Source organism: Desmodus rotundus, chromosome 3, assembly GCF_022682495.2.
Source record: "Desmodus rotundus isolate HL8 chromosome 3, HLdesRot8A.1, whole genome shotgun sequence".
Classification (NCBI taxonomy): domain Eukaryota; kingdom Metazoa; phylum Chordata; class Mammalia; order Chiroptera; family Phyllostomidae; genus Desmodus; species Desmodus rotundus.
Window position 1 is genome coordinate 21,465,171 of NC_071389.1, and position 27,611 is coordinate 21,492,781.

General features: G+C 50.5%; 1 protein-coding gene across 1 annotated transcript in view; it reads left to right on the plus strand.

The window, feature by feature from the left end:
* The first annotated feature begins 12,140 nt into the window (after nucleotides 1–12,140).
* The window catches only part of C3H1orf94 (chromosome 3 C1orf94 homolog), a 35,508-nt gene continuing 20,037 nt past the window's right edge, over nucleotides 12,141–27,611 (plus strand). The window contains exon 1 of the mRNA XM_024554674.2: nucleotides 12,141–12,472. Coding sequence (XP_024410442.2) covers nucleotides 12,141–12,472 — 332 coding nt within the window. The remainder of the gene's footprint in view (nucleotides 12,473–27,611) is intronic.

Here is a 27,611-nt window from a genome sequence, read left to right on the forward strand (position 1 = left end):
GCGACGGGGAGGTGCAAAGGGGACCTGGAGGGGTGAGCCCAGCAGAATAGCACTAGTTGGTGAGTACCCCACCCCCTTTGCCAGAGGCACCCCAGAGAGGCTTCGCTCAGGGTTTACAGGTTAGGCCAAGCCAGAGCTCTGGCGTCTTCGAGCCCAGGGGGCAGGAGTCTGGGAGTTTCCGGGAAAGAGCCCGGAAAGATCAATGGGTTTGCTTATCCCAAGTGGAGAAGGTGGTGAGCAGGGCCGGAGGAGTGGGCACTTGGACCTTGCTCCACAGAGCCATGATCTCCCAGCTCCCTTAATGCTGCTCTCCCTCCTCTAGCCCAAATTGTTAGGGTGGCCCTGCTGTGAGCTCATCCCACTCTTGGGGGGCCAGCTGGGTGGCCCCTGGGTGGATGAGCTTCCTCGGAATTGCAGGCCCTATCCCCACCCCCAGCACACTTGCTTTCTCACCCCTCCCCATGCTGCCTCGCTGGATGCCAAGAACCAACCAAAGCAGCCAGAACTCCACTGTGAAAGGCCTGCTTTATGTCCCTGGGGCAGCGGGGAGGGGGCTTGTCCTTCTCATTGTCCAGGCCCAGCCCCCAAGGAGAAGCCTCAGCCAGCCACACAGGCCATGGCCCTACCAGACCTGAAGAGCAGGGAGGGACAGAGGGACTGGATGGCTGGGTGGTAGCTACAGGGTGGCTGTTGTCAGGATCCTCCCTGGGGGGTGGGCCCCAAGGCCCCTAAGCTTGGGCCTCCCCCTCTCCTGGAGGCAGGGTTCTCCTCCAGAGAAAGGAGCTGGCAAAGATAACCAGCCCTCCCCAGCAGCCCACAGCTGGGCCAGAGTCTGGGCTGCTCTATGATTCTGGGGCTCAAGGCCAGTGGACTTCCCCACCCCCTTCTCAGCTCCAGAACTTTGTCCTATGGCTGCAACCCACAGCTGATGTTTACCCCAAAACTCTCCCTGGAAAAAGGACCACTTGTCATCTTTCTCCCTGGAGGCTGCGGAGGGCCGGGGTGCCCTTTTTATCCCTGTACCCAGCCCAGTTACTCACTTCCCCCACCATTCATCCCTCCCTGATCTAGCTGGGGCCGCATCCCTTTACTGTGGCCCCCGGGCTCTGGGCCCCGTGCCCGCCTGTGCTGTGGGCAGTGCAGAGACGCACCGTGTGTGGTCTGCTTGGGGGATGTAGGCAGAGACGGCAACCCACACACAACCCGCACAGTCAGGCGGTGCCAGTCCCCATGACAGAAGGGGCATGTTACTGAGACCTATCAGACAGTAAGCTTGTCCAGGGCTTGGGGATCAGTAGGCTGATTTAAGGAAGGAAGTGGGATTTTGGCTGGACCCTGAGGCCTGAATAGAGACTTGGACGAGGTGAACATTGATTTCCACAACCAATATTTATTCAGGATCATTACATGCCGGACACTGTGCTAGGTAATGAATATACACCCCAGTGAACAGTCCCTGGCTTGTGTAGGCAGGCAGTAAATAAATACAGTCATACCTCGGCACTCGTTGGCTTCAGAACTCGTCAAACCCTGTACTCCTGGCATGTCGGCGAGAAAAAAGTTTCAGCACTTGCTGGGGACTTGTTGCACTTGGCAGAGCTTATAGGAGTCACGGTGCCGGCCCACTAGAGAAAATGCTTCATCAATCGTCACCTGCTCGGTATGCGTTGGTGTCAGCACTCATCAGAGTTCCGGAACAAATTAACGACGAGTACTGAGGTACTCCTGTATGTGTAAAGACGCTAATTAAGAAAGCTGGGAAGGAAAAGCTCATGGTGCTATGAGAAAGAACGGGGGTGGGGGCAGTGCGTACCTTACATAGGGGATCTGGAAAGGCCTCTCTGAGGTGGTGACTTTGAAGGTGAGATTGAAAATTATGCCAGAGAGCCATGCAAAGAGTTAGGAAAGGGGCTTTTGGCGTAGAAAGCATGAGCAAGGGCCTGGAAAGGGGAGGGGAACCCAGGAGATGAGGACAGGGCCCAAGCCAGATCATGAGGGACTCGGGGTGGTGAGCAGGGGGGAACAGGAAGTACATTAGTTTGTTAGGGTTGCCGTTACAAAGTACCACACGCCGGGTGGCTTAAACAACAGAAATTTGTTTTCTCACTGTTCCGGAGGCTGGATGTCCAAGGTCAAGGTGATGACAGGGTGGGCTCCTTCTGAGTCCTCTCTCCCTGTCGATGGCCATCTTCTCTCTCTGTCTTCGCTTGGTCTCCTATACAAGTCTGTGTCCAAATTTCCTCTTTTTATAAGGACACCAGTCAAATTGGATTACAGCCCACCCTAATCTCATTTCAACTTAATTACCTCTTTAAAACCTTATGTCCAAAATAGTCACATTCTGGGGTTAGGACTTCAAAACGAGAATTTTTTTTTGGAGGGAGACGCAATTCAGGTCATAGTAGGAGGGGAGGACTTTTTAGGTGGAGGAGAGGGAGCAAATGCACGGCAGTCAGGATATGTATTTAAAGAGATCTCTGCTAAGGCTGCGTATAGCGTGGCTGCTTTAGCAGGTGGGTAGTGCTGAACACCAGAGAGGTAGATTTTTCATTTCTAGGAAATAGGAGCCAAGTGGCACAGCCTGGCATGTACTCTGACTTCTCTGTGGGGCACACAAAGGAAAGAAGGGGCAGGAAAAGGGGAGATCACTTGGGAGGTTACTGCAATAGTCTCAGCTGGAAGTGATGTGGGCAAAGGCAGAGATGAAGGCCCTGGCCATTTTTGCAGGGCAGGGGAGAGGCAGGAGTCTAAGAGATGATAACCTTCCCTGGGAGAATGTGGCTCAGCCCAGCCCCCAGGGCTGGCTCCCGGCCTGCCCCTTCCATTCTCCCCCCAGAGTAGGCAGCCACAGGTCAGGGTCAGGGTGGTGCCACAGTGTCACATTGCAAAAAAAAAACCAAACAAACCACACACACACACACACAAAACACACACTATACCTCACTCAACCCCGTGAGGTATAGTGACTCACCAAGATAAGCCTAATATCCAGATAAGATCAGAATGCGTTTCAGAAAGAAAAGAAGGCCTGATGCTCTGCAGAACTTTGATTTAAGTAAGGGTTGTAGACTGATGCCCTGAAATGTGCATTCTGACCCAAGTAGAAAATAAAAGCCTTCTGAACGAGGGAGGGAGAGGGAGGGGGACACAGAGAGAGAGAGAGAGAGAGAGAGAGACCCAGCAAATGGGATGCTTTAGCAATCAGGGCAAGAACGGAGCCTGAGGAGGCAAGCCCCAGTGCAGAGAAGGGTTCCAGGGAAAGGCGAGAGCCTAAAGGAAAAGCCAGGGATCTGAGTAGAGGGTGGAGATTTTAAATCTTGAGCAAGAGGAGACACAAGCTAGTATTTCCCAAGGGCAAGGCTGTCACCGTAGAGATGACAGTGATCTCCTTCCTAAGGAAAGGTGACAGAGGGGTTTAGAAGAAAAAGCCCAGAACAAACTGTGCGGAGGCTGTGGGACTCAACAACCAGGAGGGACAAGTGAGCGGGGTCCACAGTCCAGTGCTACCAAATGCCGGGGCCATTGAATTGTGATATTTCTGGCAGAGAATTCTCCGTTTGTGCAACAAGAAAAGGGGCAGAGCTCATGTCCGTGGCAAAAGAGGCCACGTTTTTCTTCTGCTTGGTCAGAGGCCATAATCCCCAGGAGAGGGTCTGTTCTAGGCTATCGACTCTACTTGAAGTTCCTCCAATCAGCTACGCCATTCAGGCCTCCTCACCTTCACTCATGCTCTTTCCTCTGACTGCAAAACCATTCCGCCTCTTACTGTGTGGAGTAAATGATTCCTAATCACCGCTCGGCTCAAGTGTCACCATCCCCTGGAGTCTTCTCCAAATGCCCCACACCCCTGCTGAGCTAGCTAGATGCCCCTTGCAGCGTGGGTGTGCTTCCCCTTCTGTACCACAGAGCAGCAGTTCCCAACCAGGGGTGAGGCTGCCCTGCCCAGGGGACATTTAGCACTACCTGCAGATATTTTTGGTCATTGTCACTGGCATTCTAGTGGAGTCCAGGGGTGCTGCTAGACATCCCACCATGTCCAAGGAAGTTCCCCTCCTCCTCTCCCCAAAAATTATTTAGCCAAAAATGTCAATCGTGCTGAACAGTCACTGAAAAGCAGCTGCCCAGCCAGGACGACATTTTCCAGTCCCCTCTGCAGCTGGGTGCAGTCCAAAAACAAGGTTCTAGCCAAAGGAATGTGGGCAGAAGCGGTGTGTGCCACTTCAAGGCTTATCCCGGAAAGCTCCCCCAGCCTTACTCATCCATCTCCTGGCTACAGACAGAGCATTTGGGTCCCTAGGAGATGGCAGAGCCAAAGATGGAAGAAACCCAGATCCCAAATCACCTGTGGAGGAACGTCACCACCCAGCAGGGACACCTGCATTGGCCCCTTCTATGAGCAACGACTCTTTACATCACTGAAATACAGAGACGTGTTACAGCAGCTAGTCATACCCATACACACCCTGCACGCTGTTCCCATTGTATCCTGGGCAAGGCATGCGCTTACTCCTCACCCATTCATTCACATGTTCCTGCCGCAAGCACTAGCCTGCATGTCAGGCTCTGTGCTGGGTGCTAAGGAAACAAATGTAAAGAAGAACAAGTTGTTACCAGTAGTTCCTGTCCCCAGGGGACCTGTTAGTTTATTGAGAAGATTAGTTAGTTACTCTGGGAGAAATGCAGGATGTGATGGAAAGGAGAAGGGCCCCAGCTCTGCCTGGGGGGAGGGACAGGTGAGAGGAGGCACCTTGCAGGAAGAAAGCAGTGCTGTCCAGTGCAGGGAGGCAGACACAGGCGAAGGGTCAGCCGCACTCCTGGAGGTCCCAGGAGCTGGAGGAAGGGTGGGTGGGACTAGCCTCTTTGTAATTGTGGGCTTTCATGCCTGTCTCCCCACAGTGGACTGGGAGCTCCATAAAGGGCAGAAAACTTTCCTCGAGGAGTCTTCCTGAGCCCCTAGTGCCTGGACTGTGTCTGGCATTCTCTCCTCTTGGATGTCCTGCAGAGGCTCTGCCCCAGCCTACTCATGACTAAACTCACTTCTAACCCTTCACCCCACACCACCGCCTCTTGACTCAGTCTCCCATCTCAGGAAAGGGTTCCTATGTCCCTAGCCCCTGAACCAGAGACCTAGGGGGTCTTGGACTCCCCTCTCATTCAGCCCCCAGATCCAGACAGTCCCCAAGTCCACTAAATTCTCCCTCCTTAACACCTCCCAAGTCCTAGCCAGGGTCCCCATCGTCCTCTGGTTCCTTGTTAACAGCTGCAGAACAAGTGCCCCAACTCTGCTCTTGCCTCATTCAAGCTGTCTTCCTCTTTGCTTCCAGGTTATCTTTTAAAACACTAACCTGATTTAACAGCTCCCCTGCCTTCCCCAGCTGTTTCCCACGGCCTACAGAGTGAAATCCAAGCTCCCTGCTAGACCCTCCATGACCTGCCTCTGCCTGCCCCTCTAGCCTCCTGTTCCCACACTCCCCAGCCCCTGTGCTCCAGCCATTGGGAGGCCCCTGCACTCCTGAGACCAGCTGCGCTTTCTGTCTTCTTTGCCTCTGGGCCTCTGTGCATGCGGCCGCCTCGGCCTGGAATGATCTTCTCCTCCTGTGTCTGGCATTTTCCTATTTGTCCTTCAAAACTCTGACCGGGTATCAGCTCTTACAAGCAATCTTCACCAGTGCCATCCAGATGCATGGTGGGCATTCCGTAGATCTTTGCTGGATGGATGGATGAATGGATGGGTGGATGGGTGGATGGATGCGTGGATAGATGCTTGAGGAGGTGCTCCGTAATGTTTGTGAAATGGACCTAAATGTGTCTCTCCTAGACTTCATCATCGGAGTTGCTTAAAGAAGGGCCTTCTCTGAGTTACGACATAACGTGATGCTGTCTGCAGAGACCCTGATGTGAGAAGCCGACCAACCTAACAGCATTTCTGTCTGTATGAAAACAGAATTGAATATATTGCCCACACTGTCACTCAGTGTCCTTTATGAAAAGGACACATGATAAATTCATGCTTGGGGTTATTTCCAGGAAACATTTTTTTCTCTGTAGATGAAGACGTGTATTTCCTGCCATTAGAAAATAAAACCTCTGTTTTCCAATGTGTTTCATTTTTTGCTTTCGCTGACAAATAGGGATGCCCAGTTTTATTACCTTATTATCTCCATGTGTTCTGACCAATTCAGGCGACTGAATGTAGCAACTCTTTCTGCTTTCTTAGGACAGAGGCAGTTCTTGCTCTGTTCTTTGATGCTGTAATTTTTACTTTTTAATTGGAAAGCTGCCTCAAATCATCTCAGCAGTCAGCTAGTATTGATCTTAAAGGAACACATACTGGTGAGCAACCTCCTGGCATGGAAGTAATGGAAGGAAGGGCAGACCAGCAAGCTTCTAGTTGAGAGGGACCCCATATAGGGCCTCTCCAGGAATCTGGGGGGCACCCGTCATGACAGGGGTCTGGCGGGAAGGACGCAGGACGAAGCAAAAAAGCCAACAGGATTCTGACTCTGTTGCGACCTTCTTGGGCCTCCACTGACAAATCTTTTCCCCCACCAACTACGGCCTTCCTTTTCCCTAACTTTAAATGCAGAGCTCATAGGCTGCCGTTTTGTATTAATAGCTAATAAGAACAACAATAATCAGTGTCTTTTACTGAGGGCACACTGAGAAGCCAGGCACTGCTGAGAACTTTACGCGGATGTCCTATTGGAACCTCTCCCTCTCTGAACCTGTGTATTGCTTCTGTCTTTTGCAGGTGAGGAAATGCCAGAGAAGGTGCACGGGCAAAGCTACCCTTTAGGAAGTAGCTGAGCAGGAATTCAAAGTCAAGTGTGTCAGCAGCTACCCCCCAAGCTTTTTCCTTAAAAAAAGTATTTATTGAGTATTTATTTCTTTTGATCCTCACCTGAGGATATGTTTATTAATTTTAGAGAGAGGGAGGGAGGAAAGGAGGGAGTGGGGAGGGAGAGAGAGAAACATTGATGTGAGAAACATTAATCAGTTGCCTCCCAACCCACAGTCTCGGTAGGTATGTGCCCTGACTGGAGATCGAACCTGTGACCTTTTGGTGTACAGGACGGTGCTCCAACCCACTGAGCCACCTGGCCTAGGCCACCCAAGTTCTTAACAATGCCCTGGCACATGGACACGGAATGGAAGCAATAACGAGGGGTGAAGCCCCTGGGGCAGTGGTGGGGCTGGCTGATGGGGTTGCCCAGAGAGAGGAGCCACAGAGTCACAGCTTTGCTTCTAGAACACTGGTGTCCTTTTCACAGTCCTGGAAGGCGGCTGGCTGCTCTGCAGCAATGTTCAGTGGGTGGGGCCGCACCCAGGGGAGACCCACGCCCGTGCCTGCACCCTCCTCTTCCTTCAGCTCTGATATTTTCTCCCTCAAGAGCAGTTGCTTAACATCTCCCCTGCACAGACCCGCCTCGGGGCATTTTGACCCATTAGGTATCACCAACACGGTAACAAGGGGTCCTTGTGGTTTCCAGGGGCCTACGAAAAGTTTGAGGCCCACAAATGTTATTATTAGCTTCACAACACAAAGAAGCAAACTGCAACATCAAAATCAGTAAATATTTAATGAAATGCAAGATGCAACACTATGTCAACTTCATTAACTGATGAATTTAATTGTCATAAAAATTTCATTCCATTTGATGACAGTTTGTAGGTTGGAGTCGTCTCACTGGGCAGGGTTTCCCCAGGTAGGCAGGAGGATGGGTGAGAAATCACAGCAGACCATACATTAAATAAATTACTCATGGCTAAGGGTTTTCAAAGCAAAATGGCAAAAATCTTTTCAATTTTCTTTCACAGCCGAGCAGTTATATTTATGGTGGGAGGCAAATGTGCTTAAAGTATGTTAGATGAGGGATAGGCCTACAAGGCGTAGGGCCTATGAAGATCTTGAAGGAGCCGCATGCCCTGCTCTGCCTTCTGAATTTTCCGACCTAGCCACGTTTGTCTCGGTGATGGAAGCCAGGTGAGTGGAGGCTTTGGCTGCAGAATAGGTAGGGAGAATTGCCTCTTCCTGAGGCTTTCCTGGTTCCAAAGTAGAAAAGCAAGAATCCTAGGATCCTGAATAATGATAGCTAACATTCATTGGGTACGCGGCAGGTATCAGACTAACTACTGTAAGCGCGGTACATGGATCGTCTCAGCTGTCCCAAACAACTCTATAAGGTCAGTGTTTCATCGTCCCTGTTTCACAGATGGCCACACTGAGGTCTCAGTGGTTATACCACCTGCCCAGAGTCATGGAGATAGTAAGGGGTAATTTAAGAATTTTTCCAAACTAAAAATAATTTATAGATGAAACGGTGCCCATGATCATTTCAAGCTCTTTAAAAAAAAACAAAAGCAGAGACCAGTCTATTTTTTCACTATTCCATCTTCAGAACCCGAACACCACTGGGCACGTAGATACCCAGGTGCTGAAGGGACATAACTGTATGTTGAACAGAGACTCCTGTCTCCGCTGTGTATCAGGCACCTGTGGAATGCTTTGCTCCCGTCACTAGCCTGTGACAACATCTAGGCTTGAGGTCTTACTCCTCTCCCAGCCCTGCACCTTGCACAATCTCAGACCATAAAAAGGCTTAGTTGATGATTTGAGTCCATTCCTCCACCACAGAGCAATCTCCCAGTACAGCTGAAGTTCTTCCTCCCTATACATAGCACAAAACCCTGTCATGTAAAAACTCCAGCCCTGACCGGCGTCAGGTTGGATGTTGTCCTGCAAAGTGAAAGTTTGCTGTTCGATTCCTGGTCAGGGTGCAAGTCTGGGTTGCAGTTCTGTCCCTGGCCGGGGCGCATCTGGGAGGCAACTGATGGATGTTCCCCTCACCCATCGATGTTTCTCTCCCGTTTTCTCCCTCCCTTCCCCTCTCTGTAAAAGTAAATAAACAAATAAAATCTATAAAAAACTCCAGTGGCACACATTTTTGTGTAATCATCCAGGAAGCTAACACACAACACTGTTACCTGCCCCTTATGTGCCGGGTGAGGCTCATGGCACTCCCCATGTGTTAAGTAGTTGCTTAGTAATAAAATATTTACAATAATTCTACAAAACAGGAGGTTTTGTTTTTTTTTTTTAATTATCATCCCATTTTACAGACACAGAGATCAAGTGTTGTGAGCTCAGTGGTGTTTTCCCCAAGTTCATATGTGGTAGTCCTGACCTCCAGGACCTCAGAATGGGCCTCTGTAGAGATTGGGCCAAGAGTGGTTATAGGTAAAACGAGGTCATCTGGTTGGGCGCCAATCCAGTACAACTGGTGTCCTTACATGAAGAGGTCGGGACACAGACATGCACAGGAGAAGGACCACGTGAGGACGCGAAGAAGACAGCATCTGTAAGACGGGAGAAGCTTCAGAGGAACCAACCCTGCTGACTCCCTGACCTTAGACTTCTGGCTTCCAGAACTGTGCGGAAATAAATTTCCGTGGTTTTAGCCACCCAGCCTGTACTATGGCAGCCCTGGCAAACCAGTACAGCAAGGCACAGAGCAACGGGCCTGAGCCTGCACTGCCAGAAAACACGAACTCGGAATTCGAACCCGGGTAGTCTGCTTCTAGAGTCTATTTGGTTTGTGCGAATGAACACATTCTTCCTCTGCGCTGTCTGCTTGAAATACGGTAATGTAAATAAGGAACCGAAATTTTAATTTACATTAAAATTAAATTAAAAATAAGTAGCCACATGTTGCTTGTGGCTACCATATTGGACATAGCTTTTTACTGTTGCTAAGTACATCACTTAAGTTTTTTTGCAGAATCTTCTAGAAACCTCCCCTATGTGCTCCCCAAAACATGCCCCTCTGCCTTTGTTCCCCGCCCCTGCTGTATTTTAGTGTGAACTGGCTAACTTTTCAGAATCCCGCAGGCTGGGCCGAGCAGGGACTCAGGAGCTCTGCTCCAAACATGGGTGTTAGCCGACCAAATGCCACGCAGCACAAACACTGAGTGACATTTTCAGAACTATTAATATTTCATCAGAAATGATCACTTTTCCTTTAAATACACTATTTTCAAAGGTTTTCTACATTCTTAACTATAATTTTATTCAGTCTAGGTCCTCGGAATTTTCCCCAAAGGAACACATACTCAATTTTATAATGAGAATCAAAGGGGAATGAAGCTGGGATTTCAAAATTTAGTCAACATTTCCAGGAACTTAGGCTGTCTGTAAAGAGCAAGATTGTGTATTGGGCACCTACTGTATGCCCAGCACTTTCTAGACAGTATACTATTAATTTACCCAACATGCATTTATTGAGTGCCTACTAGGTGCCAGGTGATCTTTATGTTTATTAACACCATTTTACAGGAAATAATTTCTTCTCATCCTGTCTTTCATCTTGAATGTTACCTCCTCAAAGAGGCCCGCCTGGACCACCACCTAAAGACGCCACTATTCCTATCCCCATTGCCTCCCGAGGTGCCATCAGAGCCCCTACGTCCGTCATCTGTAATCACTGCTCAGTTACTTGCTTGGCGCGTTGGTGCCCAATCTCCCTGCACCAGAGCACAGGCTCGGTGACAGCAGGGACACCACCAGTCTTGCTCGCCTTCAGGCTTCCTCAGGGCCCAGCCCCTGGCTGGGACAGGGGCACGGCTGCACCAATAGTTGAGGAACGAAGGAATGAGGATGGGAGAAGTGAAGAAAGGTGTCAGGGTCACACAGGCAGGAAGGGGCGGTGTCCGGAGTCAGCCCTCCGTGTATCAGCTGCCACCTCCTCGGTTCACGTCTCTTCTTCTAGTCCGCCCTCTCGCTCTTCCTTAGCCGGGGAAATACTGAAGGCACAGCCACCGGCTCCTGGGGCCAAAGGCCCCCTGGCAGAAAGAAGTGCTGCGTCAGTTCTGAGTTTAAACCCTTCCGTGAGCAGAGGGGCCCACTGAGCAGCAAACAGCTAACGGCGCTTCGCTCTGCGCCTCCGTCCCAGACCCCCACTCCCACCGGCTCACCAGCCACCCAGCCCCAGGACCCCTGAACCCGCGCAGGACCGAGTGGTCTAACCCAGTGGTGTGAGCCTGGGGGCGGGGCCGAGTTTGAATCCCAGCTGCTCCCTCCCTACCGGGCCTTGGACACACCCCTCTATGAGTGTGGTACTGCGTTTCCTCAAATGGAGAGTGATTAAAAACAAAACCAGTGGTACCAACTTCACGAGCCTGTATTAACTGCGTATGACAACACGGAAAGCCCAGTGCTTAGCACACAGGAGCGCCCATAAGAATGGCAGTTAGGGGTAAAATCAGACGACAGCTCGAAGGGCAGGACCCCGGTTTGTGCGGAGAGGCAGGGCAGGCAGGGGGCGGCACCCTGCACTGCGAACAGGGGAAAGCGCTCTGGGCCCCCACCCCGCCCCCATCCCACCGGAGGGCCTGGGGCGCCCCGCGCCCCCAGCCGTTGCTTTTGAAACCCACAGCGGAATTCCAGTGCTGGACAGGAAGGGTGTGGGAGCCACCCTCACGCAAGACAGCTACCTTTTAAGAGGCGGGGACTCTTCGCGGGGCGGTCCCTGGGGCGGGCTGTGGGCGCTGGACCCTCGGACGCTTTCTTGCCAGGCGTTGGAGAGGGGCCGGGCGGGGGCCGAGGGCGAGTAAGGCGAGGGGAAGGCCGTTGGCCCCGGGGTGCGTACGGGTCCCCGGGAAGGCCCGTGGGAGAGCCCAATGGGGGGCTCCAGCCGTCAGGGCGCCTAGCACAGTGTCAGGCTCTCACCCAGTCGTCTTCGAGGTCGAGACAGCGAGAATGGGCTGAGCCCGGGCGCCAGGGGTGTCAGAGGCGTGTGGCAACAGGGGTGTGCCAGGGACTGTGGGGAGAGCCAGCCCTCCCCCCCAGCTGTTCCCAGATGTCATTCTGCCCGCCCGGGCTCCTGGTTCCTGAGCTCAGGGGGATTCCAAGGTTACTAAGCTACCGGTTTTTGTTGACTTTAAAATATTTCCTTCTCAGGGAGAGGGGGAGGGGGGCAAAAGTTAGAAAAGAGCAAATAAAAACACATCAAAATAAGCTCCCCCTCCCTCAAAGGAAGCTGACCTCCACCCACCACGGGCACACAAACGGGAGCCCTCTGGACTTCATCACCTTGCTGGAGCAGCAGCCAGACAGAACCCAACCGCATCTGCCCTTCTGGTGAATGAAGGGTGGTGGTGGATGGTCCCCCAGTCTTCGAGCCCTGGGTGGACACAGGGGCTTCCGGAAAGAGAGGAGGACGATGGCCAGTGGAAATGGGCTCCCTTCATCCTCAGCCCTGGTGGCCAAGCGCCCCTCAGCCCTGGGCCCATTCCCCAGATACATCTGGATCCACCAGGACACACCCCAAGACAGCCTAGACAAGACCTGCCATGAAATCTGGAAGAGAGTTCAGCGCCTGCCCCAGGCTTTGCAGCCCCCCGCCTTGAAGGAGCAGCTCTCTGCCCCTGCGGTGGCTGGAACTCCAAGAGACAATGGGCTCAGCTTCCAAGAAGAGTGAGTATCACCACTGTGTGGCCAGCACCAGGGGAGAAGGGAGGAGATGAGGTCAGACCTTCTGGGGGAATGTTCTAGCCTATTCTTCAGTCTGGTTAAACCCTAAAGACTGTATAGTTTCCCTAACGAACCCCCCTAAAGAGTAGTCCTTCGTCCACTCTTTATAGGAGAGAACTGGGGTCCTGCAGTTACCTGGGTGTGAAGGGCCAGGCCAGGGCTCTCTGCTGCCTCTTCCTTCCCCAGCCCGATGAGGGGATAGTTCTCATCCTAAAGGCCGAAACAATCAGAAGTGAATCCGAGGACCTTGAAAAACCACCCTATCTGGGGCCAAGGGTTAGATGCCCATGGTTTTCCCCAAAGACACCTGGAAGATTCCTTCCCTTCCCCCCTCCAAAGGCGAGGCATTAGCACAGAGGAGGCTGGTGGTTTCAAACCACATCTGGAGTTCCCTAATACAGGGAGCAGCTGTCCCATTCAGACTCCACGGAAGCCGCTGCATGAACGCACATCAAAATATTTACTGGGAAGGCATTGACATATTCAGAGGACATAATAGAAAATTAAAGTGTGGGACGATGCCTGGAAATAGCCCGTTTCCTGGATGGGAAACCCTGTGTCTGGGAAACACAGCTAAATATTTCTCCACCGGGGCAAAGTTGAGCAAATACTGTTGGGGATGGATATTCACAAGGAGAGGAAGGGGGGGACCTCATTAGGAAAAGCAAGTACAGTTGTCGTGGTTATCAGTGCCACTGTTGAGCACTTGTTCAATGCTCTGCATCTTCAAAGTGGGCTGCAAACATTAATTAATCTCGCAGAGCCCCTATGAGACAGGTATTAGTGTCCCCATTTTACAGATGGAGTGTGTTAATAATTAAGTGCTAATTAAAGACTAAGTGATAATTAAGTGTTGCCTGTTCCGACACATGCTTCGGCTTAGTTCAGAGCTGCTCTGGAGTGGGGGAACCCTTCGGGCAAAATTCAGCTGAGTCTGGTTTCAGAGATTTCTAGGCAAGAGCTGAGAACAAAGGCAATGTGTAACTACTACCCGGGGTTCCACTACCTGCTGTCCCTTTCCGGGATGCAGACAAAGGTGGAGGGCATTTGGCTGTTACTGCTTCCCCTGCCCTGTGCTCAGCACGATATGGCTGGGATGGGAATGGCTTAACTACTGCCAAAACCTTGCAGTTCAGCCCTACGGTGGCACTGAGCCCCTTTCCCCTGCCCATTGCCATCTGCTCTGGGACAGGGTCTTGGCAGGGGGCCCGTGGGGCTGTGCTCAGGCCCTCAGTGGCCAAGGAGCTGATTGTCCACTCGGTGAACCAGGGTCGGTGGCAATTTCCAGTAGATGGCACCCTCTCTGCCAGATCACACCTAGTTAATGGAGACAGACTCTACTTCCAGTCCGCACTTGGCCGAAAAGTGAACTGACTCACCTTTGGCCAGTTGCTTAATTCCATTTAGCCTTGATTTTCTCATCTGCAAATTGAGGCTGATATGCCCTGCCTTGTCCACCTCAGAGTCGATAATGAGGATCAAATGTGACGGGAGACAGGAGGCTGAAAACGGCATTACACAAATGAGACTCTCCTTAAATGTAATTCCCAGGGTTGGGGTTTTTTGTTGTTGGCTTCAGTCTGGGGTTTTCACACTGTGCTTCTACACCCTGTGGTGCTGCAGGGGTCACCTGGAGTCAAGTGGTCTGGTGGCCGGGCCCCAATGCCCCTTCAACCAGAGCTGTTCTGCTCTAATAGCTTTAACTTACTGGAGTTCTGTGTAAAGACTGCATTTGTGAAAGGGCTCTGCTACTGAGAAAGGAGCTGGGGAACTACTGGCTTGGGTGAATAAACGATTCCATAATCGTGTGGGTATCAACCATGTAGAACGCAGTGAGCTATTCTTGAAAGAAAGGCAGCCGTGACGGCGGCGTCAGGTAACTCTGGCTTCAGATCGGGATTTGTCTAGTTTACGTGAGCTTCAGTTTCCTCACCTGCCAAACAGCGATGATTACTACGCATTTCATAGGGTTGCTGGGATGATTCAATGGGATATTTAAACATTCCCGGTAATAACTAGGATCTGCAAAACTTCTCTATCATGATGATGATGATGATGATGATTTCTTCAAGCCCTACAATTAGTATACGGGGTAGGTACTATTTTAAATTCCCCCTCTTTTTATTTTTTATTATGCGAAGTTTCAAACATATCAAGTAGTGTAGCGGATGTCTTTGTGTCTGTCACTGAGTTTGTGACGTTTGTGCCATCCTTGTTTCAATTTCTCCCTCTCCTGTTTTGAAATGAGATCCTTTTACACATGAAGTAACAGGTCTGGAGGGGTGGATTTCTTGGGCCCAAACCTTACAGTGAGGAAGTGGTGGGGTTTCAGAAAGCAAACCCAGGGCCATCGTGGCCACCATGCAATAGTGTCGGCTAGCTTCCCCTAGACATTGAGGCCTCCTCGCTTTGGAGAGTCAGGACACCGGGCAGTCCCCTATTCTGAACCATCACTCGCAGGTCACAGATTTCAAACCCAGGGAGCTGGCCAGTGTGTTTTAAGGTGGCTTCAGGCCCGCAGACTCCTTTCAGCTAATCTTTCTACTGCTTGCTGTGTACACCTGGTTTTGATTGTTTCCTGCTATGAGGCAGCTAGATAAGTATGTTCTAGAACTCTTGTTTGCCAGAACTTTTTTTTTCTTGACTGTGTCTCTATATATTTCAGAAACCCAGACATCTCACGTTTGAAAGGGATCTTGGAGGCCATCTTCTGCTGCTTCAGTCCCTCCTCAACATCCTTGCCAAGTGGTTATCCACTTTTACACTTTCTTCGATGGAGAGCTCACCACTTTTTAAAGTAGTTCTTTCCCTTGGTATGAACTCTATCAAAAGACCACTTTCTTCTTGTACCAAAATCTGTCTCTATCAGACGAATACCCATTGATCTGCATTCTGCCCTCAGCTCCAAACCAAAGTCTATCCCCTATTTCTCTCAATAGCCCTTCGGATGTTAAAAGATAGTGACAATATTTCTCTTAGGATTTCTGGTTTCTACTAGCTAAATTCTCTGGATTTCTAAGTTTCCTGTCAGGTGCCAGCTTGGTCAGTTTCCCGCCCACACTGCTGGTTCTGGGGCAGTGCAGCAACCAGAACCAGGTACAGAAATTCAGGTGTGACCCAATCTGTGCAGATCGGATCCTCCCTGTTATCATTCCATATTCGTGGCACTGGCGATTAATGCCATGTTTGCTTTTCTCCCCAAGCTAACTTCACTCTGTGGGCACATTTTGAGTTTATTCACTCAGTTATTCATTCTACAAATATTTATTAAGCATCTACTGTGTGCCTGGCACAGTGCTAAGAGCTAGTGGGATAGAGCTGTGAACCAGATAGGGCCCTGCCTTCCTATAGTTGACATTCAAGTAGGGGAAACAGAAAGCAAGTGAATAAAAGACTAGGATAACTTCAGATGTAAAAAGAACTGGTGTTCTAGTTGGAGAAAACCGATAATAAACCTATAAAAAATAAGCCAGATAATTTCAGATAGCGATGAGTGCTCTGATAAAAATAAAACCGAGTAAAGTACTAGGGAGAGATTCTTTAGATGGGGTGGTCAGGGAAGGACTCTCTGAGAAGAGGTGGTCATTTGAGCTGAGACCTGGATACCTGGAAGGAACCAATCAGGCGAAGATCTGGGAAAGGATGTCCAGGTAGAAAGAAGGGCATTTGCAAAGACCCTGAGGTGGGAGTGGCTTAGAGAGGGACAGCGTGGCTGAGGTATATTGAGTGATGGGATGTGGGACAAGGTGATATCAGAGGCAGAGATGAGAAGTCTTAGAACATTTGGAAGATCATCGTAGGAAGTTTATTTTTGATTCGCCGGGTTATGGGCACCCTTTGGAGGTTTGGGGGAAGAGGGTGTAATTTGCTCAGGTTCACTAATTTTTAAAGATCTCTCCAGCTGCTACATGGAGAAGACTCACAGGTATGTGAGAGAGGAAGCTGGGAGACCTCTGGGAAGATGCTGCAGTAGTCCAGGTGTGGCAGGTGGTGGCGCCTGCATCTGAGAGATTGCTATAGGGGCAGAAAAAGTGGGGGATTCGGTGTGTTTTTTTAAGAGGATCCAACAGATAGGCTGATGGTTTGGGGCACACACATGGAGACATGAAGTCTGACTTGAGGTTGTTGGCTTGAGCCTCTGATTGGACAGTGATGCCATTGATGGAGGAGGAGGAGAAGAAACAGGGAGAAATCAGCTTTGGGGGAGAAATCAATAGTTCCGTCTAGTGTCAATTAAGCTCCAGAATTGTGTTGAGTTATCTTTTAATTAGTCTGAAATTTGTGCTTAGAGAATTGTGGCCAATCACTTACTAACTCAAATTCCAGGATTACTTATTCGCTCATTCCTCCTCATTACTACAACTGCACAGCCTCAGCCGGGTGCTTTAGATTTGCTGTTGCCTCCGCTGCCCTGACTGTGAAGTGGCCTTTGTTCATTCCATCATTTATAGAATCATTTGACAAACTCAGTTGCCTTTTTGGTCCCAGGGAACAAACCAATCCTCTGTGCTGCTCTTCTTTAAACAATTGGATGTATCCTATTTTTCTGGAAAAGTTGCTTGGCATATATCACAACTTTTATTTATTGTTATTATTGTTTTTTAAAAGCTTGAAACCTGGTGATGGGAGTGACAAGGACAAGACTCCCAGCTGGAAACTCAGACTGATGCCCTAGAGCAGAAGCCCGCTCTGGAGACTTTTGGAGTTCAATGCTCTAGGCTCGTGTTTACTCCCCTTGAGGGATCAAACACCTCTCCAAGAGTCCGAGGAAAGCTTGTGCCTGAAACACATCCTCGTGGCCCTCGACATTTTTGAATGACTTCAGAGACTCCCTGAGCCCCAGGTTGAAATCCTTTTCTCCGGGACCCAACGCTTAAGTGTCTTCTTCCCCTGAGCTTCCCAGGACTGAGACTCAGCCTCTGTTGTGACCCCAATCACATTGACATCAATGGTCTCCCATCCTGGTTGCCAAGTGAATTAGTGGATGCAATGGTGCTAGCAGACAGCGGTCCCGGGCCCTCTGACCCATCCCTCTTCCAGTCCTTGCACACAAACAGCATTCACCCTCATGGCGGTTTTTGACTTCTTCTGGTCTCTCTGCTCATCTCTCTTCTGCCATCGTTACAACATCTCATCTCTCTGTGTCCGGTTCCTTTTTCTCCTGGATGTCCTTCTGCCTTCTCCGGCTTCATCTTCCTGAAACACATGAACAGTGGGAATCAGTCATCTTCCAGGGCTCCCTCATTGTCTTCTGAATTCCTTGACCTGGTTTTGAGGGTCTCAGTAGTTGGGGTCTCAGCCTACCTACATCTCTAGATGCACATCTTACTCTCTTCTCCACACTGTAGAACCAAGATGAGCTACCCGCAGATGCGCATCTCCTTGCCTTTGCTCAGGTTATTCTACTACCAGGAATGCCTCTCATCCATATCTCTGCCTAGTAAAATCCTACCCATCCTTAAAGATCTAGAATAAGTGTCATCCTCTGAATTTCCACTGCTCACCCCATTCAACCCTTTGTATTCCTCTCTCTTCCATGTTCCTCTTCTCAATTTAAGTAAATAGTATTCCTTCTCCTTCCTAAGGGTTTGAAGATGATAACAATATCAGCATCAGATAACAATAAAATAAGGAGACAGGTGGGTTTGAATCCTAGCATACTTTCTAGTTGTAACCAAGTTACTCAAACTTTCCATGCCCCATTTTCTGCATCTGAAGAATGAAAAAAGTCATAGTGACCACCTTAAAGAATTAATGTGGAGGTTAATGAAATAAGGTATGTTAGGCTCACATAGCACCTAGTGTAAGATAAGGATTCCAGGTTCATCAGTACCATCAGCATCATCACCATCACTGTCATTATCAGCAGCAGCAGCAGCATCAGCATCACCACCATTATCACCATCATTATTGTTATTATCAAGGATAGAATGACAGGGGTTACATAATCAAGAATGATATGAGGAGAGGAGATTTATACACCAGAAAATCTAAGCTAAGGGAAACTACACAGCCGAGGACAGCATTTTCCTTTGAGATTCTTGGCAGCTAGGGCAAAAAGGGAACGTAACAGTCAGTTTCCCTAACTCATTATCTATCTAATAAGAGAAAGCAGGTGAGCTCATCAGGAGAGACCAAGTGGAGGGGTCTTTATATGAGGGTGATGGAATGGGAGAGTCAGTTTAGAACCAGCTCTCAAGTTAACCATTGGCCAGAGGAGAGGAGGCAACGTCCCATTTGGTTCTGTTGGTGCATTTCTGGCGTGGGGTCTCCAATAAGGTGGTCACCTGGCACAAACTGTATGCTGCCTTGTGGCAAAAATACTTCTCTCACTCTTGACCGTGACTCCTTAAGAGCAAGGGCTGTGTCTTACTCATCTCTGTCTCCCCAGCACCCAGCTGAGTTCCTGGCATTTGATGACTAGGCAGTGTAAATGAATGAATGAGGAAGTGAATGATGGATGAACCATAAAAGTGCCACTGCAAGGAGGGTGAGTGAGGCCCGGAGGTGGCCGGGATCCAAGAAGCTGCGATCATCAGAGGAGCATTGAGTGACATAGGGACACAGTATCAATAAGCCAAGACTTTGCAAGGTTTCCCACCCACCTCCTTCTGCCTTCAGCTGCAGAGAAAGGAGGTAACACTTTCCTGAGCACTTGATATGTGCCAGGTTCTGAATTTTAATTTTTTGTTTATCTCATTATCTTAGCAGTAGGCGATTGATATTACTCCCCTTTTACAGATGAAGAAGCTGAGGCTCAGAGAAGTTTGGCAACTTGCTCAGTCATCCAGCTCAAATGGGGCAGAGCAGAAATAGGACCTGGTGGGGCTGCAAGGCCAGAGCTCTCATCCAGACACCAGGAGCCCTTTAGAATAGTCCTTCCGTGTCTGCTTAGCACTGGGAACCATGAGCAGTGAAGGGAAGATGAATCGTGATTAACGTCCCACATCCCCTGTCCCCCTTTTTAATTTAATTTTATGGTTTGGGGACTTGTGTTGCAGGTTGTGGGAGCCTGCAGAGACTGGCCACCAGTGGTTTGGTTTAATCCCCTTTTTAATATCTTTGTTGCAACATTCTTTCCAATTCAGCTCCCAAGTCACATTAAAAAAAATACCTCTTCCTTAGGGTAGGCCTTCTCTTATTAAACAGATTCAAATGAAAAGTTTTAAAGATAATTTGAACAATAAGAATCACTCTGTAGCTCCCAGCCGAAGCTCCTTTATTGCTGTATTTATTCCTCAGTATTTCCTGCCTCATTCCCCAGCTCATTCCCCAGCTCACTGAATCCCTCATCCAAGTCCTTGGCCCACCTCAGGTCTGAGTCTTGTTTTCTCAACTTCTCCTTCACCTCCAGGCAGTGCAGGGTCAGGGAGGAGGTGGGGTGGGAGGTGTCTCACTTCCACCTGCCAATCAGAGAGGAACTGGAAAGTGGGGGTAAATTTGCACCCGGTTTAATGCCTTCCTGTACATCACTTGCATTGAAACTTTGCAAACTGGGGGCAAAGGGTGGAGGACAGATACCTGCTCTGACTGCATTTACTTGGGCCCTGTACTGGACCTACTGAACTGCCATCTTCCCAAGGGTGCCCAGGAACCTACATTTGAAACAAGCACTGCAGGTGACTCCTGTGAATGTGTATAGAAAGTTCTCTGATATTTCAGGGGTCAAAGATAGATGGAACCTCAGGCTTAAAAGGGACACAGCTTTGAGAAGGAGGTGTTCCAAGGAAAAGCATGCAGGAAGGAGACTGGCCTTTACTGAATGCTAAGTGTGTGCCAGGGACATTGTAAAAAATGACTCTACTCTCTGTAAGGGCCTTTGCTAAAAAACGAGACGAACACGAAGTCCAGGCTTGGTGCTCAGGAAGCTGAGGGATTTCACAGTGTTACCTCCTTTAACCCCACCCCCGGTGGTGTCACTGTCCTGCAAGGCTTCAGAGCCTTCCTTACCTTTCCGCCCCTAGCTGCAGGCCAGGCCCTGGGCTGCGAAGGGTCAGTGGGCTTCAAGCCTGCAGCCCAACTTGGCCCTCCCGCACCACAGGGTCTCTGGGTCTCTCAGTCGGAGCTGCTAACATTTGCATAGCGCTGTTACAGTTTACCAAGTGCTTTCACATTCATCATCTCACTTAATCCTCACCAGAGCCCAGGAGTGGAGGAGGAGCAGGGCGGGAGGCCTGAGGCTCTGAAGGCCCTCTGCCCAGCCCCCTGCCCCCAGGAGAGAGGTCCCAGCAGACAGAGCTCAGTGGGTTTCCAGGTACCTTTGGGACAGAGGTGCAGAGGCCCCAAGATGGCAAATAAATCTGCAGCTTCCCTCAACTGCCCCCTCCACCCTCAGGTGAAATGGAAAAATGGCCCAGGACCCTCAGGTTGTTAGAGAGGTGGAATCCATCCTTTTCCCTGGTTCCTTTTCTTCCTGCTGGTCCTTTACAAGGCTATGGTGGTGGTGGTGGGGGGGTGTATGTGTGCATGTGCATGCACAGGGTGTATATGTATGATTGCAGGGGGTGTGTACATGTCTGTGCTGTGTATGCATTAATATCTGTACTGTATGTGTATAGCATGTGTATGCACGGCTGTGTGTGCACGTGGGTTGGTGTGTGTACATGACTACTGCATGTGTGCACATAGGTTGCTGTGTGTGGCTGTGGTGTGTGCGCACACATGGGTTGGTGCATGTGTGTGTACTGCTGTGCTGCGTGTGCATGGATGTGATGTGTATATGGGGAGGGGGACCCAGGGAAGTTCAGTGGATCCTGCATCTGGAGGAGAGGGAAGGTGGAGGAAGACCCAAGGCAGCTTTGACAGAGATGGCTGTATCCCATCCCTCCACAATGGGCAGGGGCCACCCAGGGTGCTGTGACATATCCATCAGCATTGATCAAGTGAAGGTGGGGATGCAATGGGGGCTGGTGCCAGAGCCTCTGCCTCTGTGATGAAGACCTTTCCTTGTCTGGGGCAGTTTGGTGCCTCCTTGTCACCCCCACTCACAGCCACGACTCCTTCAAGTCCCTGAGTTGCACACCCACGGGCCCACCAAGTTCTACCTTCTGCTGCCTCATCCTCCTAGTTGCTGGCCAGTTCCTGGCCTTTGGCCATCCTCAACTGAGACTCAGAGAAGGGAAGTGAATTGAGGTCACCCCATCAGAAAGGACAGAGCTGGGGCTTGAATGCAGGTCTCCTGACTGCCAAGGTCTTGCTCTTTGTTCCACTTCTCCTGTTTTGGGAAGTGTAAGGCAGTGGCTAAGGGTAGAGACTTGGAGCCATGTGGACTTGGTCCCCAGTCCTGCTCCAGCACTTGCCCTCTTGGGTGAACTTGAATTTGTTATTTAATTTCCGAACCTTAGTTTCCTCTTCTAGAGTGGCAATAAAGATGTTTACCTATTCCTCATGGCTGTTGTGGAGTCAGGTGTCACCTGTAATACCTGGCACCTAGCAGACACAGCGCAGGTCCTGGCTCAGGTTCGGTCCCCTCCTGTTACTCCTCTGGACTGCTCCCTGGTGGAAACCAGGCCCTGACACTTCCCTACTGAAATCTCTCCAACGGCTTCCCTGCTCCTTTGAATAAAATCTTTCAGTGCCACTCGAAGACCTGGCAGGTTCTGACTCTTACCTCCTCTAACCCTACCTCCTCTGATCTCCCCACCTTCCTACGAATGTACTCCACCCACTTTAGCATAGTCCCACCAATGCACCGAGCTCTTGTGTACCACAGGACCTTCACACATGCTGTTCCCTGTGTCTGGAAAGCTCTTCCTTGCTTTCTTTACCTGGCTAAATGCTTATTACCCATCAGGCCCCAGCTGAAATGACATTTCCTCAGAGACCCCTTTCTCGCTCTCCGATCTGAGGTGTGCACCCGGTACCTCACACCCAGCACTTCACTTTGGTTTTCAGAGCACAGTGGCTTAATAGTTAAGAGACTGGCATTTGCACAAGATTGTCTCAGTTCACCACTTTGTTCCTTCTTAGTTCAATGACCTTGGGGAAATTCCCTAACTCTTCTGTCCCTTGGCTTCTTCAGTTTAAAACTGGGATCGTTGTATCTCTCTGTATCATTAGCTTTTGATAGTTAACAGACCACCCCAAAGCTTAGTGGCTCAAAACAACAACTATTTACTTAGCTCCCCTTTCTGTTGTCCAGCAGTCTGGGCTGGGTTCAGCCAGGCGGTTCTTCTGGTGGGGGGTGGGCTCAGCTGGGCATGGGTGGTGCACACCCGGTGTCTGCAGGGCAGTTGGGTCAGGTCAACTGTCGGGGGTTGCCTCTGGGGGATGTTTCATTCTTCAGTGGAGTCTCCAGGGCTTGTTCACCTGGAGGTGGCCCAAACCCAAAAGGAACAAGAAGCTGAGCCCTATGTAATGTAATGTAAGAGCTAAAGCACTTTACATTGTTACTTGAATCAAGATGGGTGGGAATTACCAAAGTACCTGGATACAGGATATCAAAGGTGTGATAACGTGGGGCCATTATGGTCCTCAGACTACCCCACTGCCCCACGGGAGCTGTTGTGGGGCTTAAAATGAGAGTTTTGCATGCAAGGTACTCAGTGGTATCTAGCTGGTTAGCACTCCAGGAATGCTAATCCTTCTTCCTATTTTGTGAGCTAGGACCTGATACAGCTTGCTTAAGGTCTGGCCTCCACTAAGGGGCGGAGATCTGAATCCCACTTCTGCCTCCCTCCAGAGACTCAGCTCATAGCCAGTATATAGGGAAGACACGTAGGGAAGTCAGAATCTCATCCACAGCCAGGAGGCCAGTCTGTGGATGGACCGTCATCCGAGCCCAGGTCTGTGAGGGACCCGGAGCCCAGTCCACGCTTCCCTCCTCAAAGGGCCATGTCGACTGGGCACGGGGCCTGGGTACCTTGTTTGTGGACGGTCTGAAATGCCGTAGTGAGAAGAAAATATTTGTTTTGGTGTCTTCTTCCAGCCTAACAATTTTCTGTTTGCATTTTTTTTGTTGTTTGACTCAGATGAATAGCAGTTTTCATCTTTGCTCTGTGTTATCATGTACACAGAACTGCTATGGGGAGCTAACAGCATGCTTGCTTAGTCATTATTCTGGGAAGGGGTGCCAGCCAGTCAATAGCCTTTATTTTTATATAACTCGGCACACTGCAAATGCAGAAACAATGAACAGCATCCGCATACAAAGCCTCCGTCAGACACCTATCATTTCTGGAGGTGGGTAAGCAGAGGTGGTGGCAGCAGCTGGAGCCACAGCACCAATGCCGACTCCTGCTTCCTTTGTCAGCACTCAGGAGCTGGGTTAACCTTCCTGAATAATTCACTGTGATAGTCTGTGGCAGATTTCATGGTTTTTACCAACTCAAAGGAGAAAGGAAATAGCATGGGAGAAGTGCCAACATCGGCAAAACTTCTTAAGAAGAGAGAAAAAAAAAATTCTAGAAATGCAGGCAGGCAGGCAGGCTTGATTTGAACCCAGCAAAGTTGTAAGAATGAAAAATCTTTGTGTGCGCTCCAAGGTGGTTGCTAAGAGGCGGGCTCTGTGTTGCATCTGCCAGGGGCCTCCCTTGCAGAGGTTTGGAGCTCTTCAGGCTGGACCTAGCAGGGTAGTTGGTGAACAGTTCCCAGGGATGCTGGGCCAGAGGTGGGACAGAGAGGGGAGGGACAGGACGTGGAGTCAAAGCCAGACAGGTTGTGACCCGTGCAAGGAGTGAAACAGTCTTTGGCAACAGAGCTCTTGATTTCAAGAGTTCCAAGAAATGGACAAGTGTAAAGAGAAGTTCATGAGCTTGTTCATACACTTATTTATTCAACAAATACTTACCAAGCTGAAGTTACGTGCCAGGCACTGCTCTACTCCCCCAAGCCTCTGTGGTGAAGAAGACACAGTCCCTGCCCTCAGGGAGGATATGTTTTTGTGGGAAGGAAAGACAGAAAGAAGATATTGTAAGAGGGACAAAAACTAGGAGGGAAATAAACAACTTGATGGAGCAGATAATGCCTGGTAAGGTGGGCTGAGGTGGGGGGGCAGTAATAACACTTTTAGAAAAGGGACAGGAAAGGCTACTTTGCGAGTATGGAACTTGAACTAAGGTGTGAATGATGAGCCAGGCAAGGGGTGACCTGGCCTTCCATAAGACTGCAAAGGCCCCGGGGCTGGAATGAACTTGGCATGTCAGGAAATATTGGTAAGGCTAATGTGGCTGGAAGAAGGGAGCGTCAAAGTGGGAGGGGGCAATGGGGTCGCTTCGTGTGGTGCCCTGGGGGTCAGAAAGGGTCTGGATTTTATTCTACATGTACTGAGGGTCCACATGAGGGTTTGAATGGGGGAATGTTTTGATCTGAGTTCTGAGAATGTCCTAGCTCTGTGGACATGCACTTTTCTAGAACAAACGAGAACGAACGAATCTTGTTTTCGTGGGGGTGAAGGGGACAGGTCCAGAGACCCTGCATTGGGGATTTGTCACTGCGCTGAATCTGGATGGCAGCGAGGTGCTGGACAAAGGCTGCCTTGTAGAAGTGGCGATGGGACAGCCAGTGACTGGGTTGATTGAGTGACTCCCTCAGAGTGTTGATCCAGGATCGCTGCCAGGCTGCAGGGAGGGTCTCCAGCAGCCTCCCTAGGCCAGCCCTGGAGTCTCTCCCTTTTAACATTTTTATCCACAAGTGGCCCGGAGACCCGGAAGAGGTGCTCACCAGACCAGCAGCTGACAGGGAGCTGTGAGCGACAGCTACTGTCACAACGAAATGCTCCTCCCCTGCCTGGAGAGATGGGATGAGCCCAGTGCTATCCCTGACGGCATTCAGATCAGGGAGCAAAGCCCAGCCTTGGAGCCGAGCTGGGAGACCGCCTCTGACTAACCTCCCTGGAGAGGAAGCAGGCAGGTGGGAGGAGGTGGTGATGGCAGCCGACCCAGCAGCAGCCCCATACCAGCCTCTTGACTTTCTCGGGAACAAGGTCCTTAGCTGCTTGCAGGCTCTCTTTTCCCATCTGTAAAGTGAGGATGGTAACTGTCTACCACCCAGGGGTGTGGGGAGGATTAAATCTGAGCATATAGATGGGTGTCCGGCTTCCTGCCTGTAGTGGGTTCAGGGCAGATTCAAGGCAAACAAGAGTCAGTTGAGGCTGTTCCGGGGAGGGCCAGTGCTCTGGGCAGCCTGTTAGCAGCACACGGAGGACCCACAGCTAGGGTGGCCCCTCCATTCTTGGCACTGCACTGCCCCTTCTGGGAGTGCCAGCTTCCTGAGAGGCCCATTGACCCCTGTGACCTGTCTGGGGGAGAATGACTGGGAGTGTGAGCAGGGGTCATGCTCAGCTGCTGCAGCGTTTTCTCTGCCAGCCTGGTGCCCAGGTGGGGGGAGTGTCCTCTCAGGGACTGAGCAGGGACCTCCTGTGGGGTGTTTTTTGGTACTGGGACCTCAAGCCTAATGGGTCTTTTAGAAGCTGCTTTAGCTTCTCCTTAGCACTGGTACTTCAAAGGATTCAGGGGTAAGACTTATGTGTGCTCATGTGCCATGTAACATCTTGATTAAAAAATAACCACCAGAAACCATACACAAAAGTGGAGCAAATCATGCGTGATGAAGCCACATACCCATCACACAGCTTCCGCGGTGATCAACATAGGGCCAGTCTGGTTTCATCCGTTTCCTCCTCCCTGCTTTCCCCTCCCCCTGCGGGATTCAGTTTAAAGCAAATCCTGGCCGTAATTGTATCTGTAAATGCTTTAGTATCTCTAAGAGATAAGGATTCTCTTTTGGTTGTTTGGGTGATACCATTATCATAATTTTAAAAAGTTAACATAATTATAGTAAGTCTAATTCAGAAAATTGATATATAGCTTGCTTTGTAACTTTTTTTGGTGGGGGTGCTGATCCTTCAAATGTCTGGTTTCTGTGACTGAAGACTCACCCGCTCCCTTTGAGGAGGAGGACGTAGAGGAAGAAGGGGGATCTAAAACTTGGGATCATGGATTGGCAACTTCTTTATTCCAATTGTTCCTGTGGACACAGGGGTGAGAGGAGGCCTATTTATAGACTAAGTCTAGACATGGGAAGGAGGAAAGACAGGGGATAGGCAAGAGGACAAAGAAGAGGGAGACGAGAGAGTGAATGGGGGAACAGGAAAGGGACAGTTGAGGCTGGCCTTGCCCCACGCCCAGCCTTGCTGACCTCCAGAGCTTCCAGGGCCCACTCACTATAGCGAAGGCTCTCAGCCAATGGGCTGGGGGTGTGTCCGGTGCATGGGGATCTGTGCTGAGCTCGCACATGGGCTGTCTCAAGTTCTCACACCGCCCTTGAGGGTGAGGGCTGCTTGTGTCAGACCCATGCTACAGGGGAGTCCCCAAGGTTCTAGGATCTGACATGAGGTGAGGAGTTGTGCCCGATTCTGAACCAGGCCCGTTTGGCTGGAGTCTGCCTTTTCCAGGTACTGCCCCCTGCCTCCAGACTCGGTGAGGCTCTGAGCAGGAGGCACGGCTGTCTCAGTTGTTGGAATAGCAACACATTCCCGTATCTTTAGCTCTTCCCATGTGCCCAAGTGCCCTGGCCACCCTGCCCCTTCCTCAGGAGCCCTGGGCCTCTGCAGGACCCAGCACCTAAGGGGTCTGTCCCCGCACGGCGGGAAGCCTCTGGGACTGTAGCCTGTGCCCAAGTGCCCTGGCCACCCTGCCCCTTCCTCAGGAGCCCTGGGCCTCTGCAGGACCCAGCACCTAAGGGGTCTGTCCCCGCACGGCGGGAAGCCTCTGGGACTGTAGCCTGTGCCCCTTCTGGTTGGTAGTCAGATGCAGGGACTCTACTCCTGCTTCTTTGGGTGGTGATGTGAGTCACTGTGTGCCCCATCATGCGTGTGCGCACATGTGAGCGTGTGTGTGCTCGTGCACAAAGAGCATTGCTGGGGAAGCAGTTTCACTCTGTAGTCGCTGTTGGTGGGGCTCACTGGGCCCTGCGAACACGTCTCAGAGCCGGAGTGTGTGCCAGGCCTCCCCAGCTACAAAACTCCGCTTGTGGGAGGCTTTCGTTTTTCCCTCTGATCTTCCCCTTCTTCTCCCCCTGGGGGAGATGAGATCCCCTTGCTGGTGGAGCAGAAGTTCTTGAACCTGACCAAGGAGCACTTGAT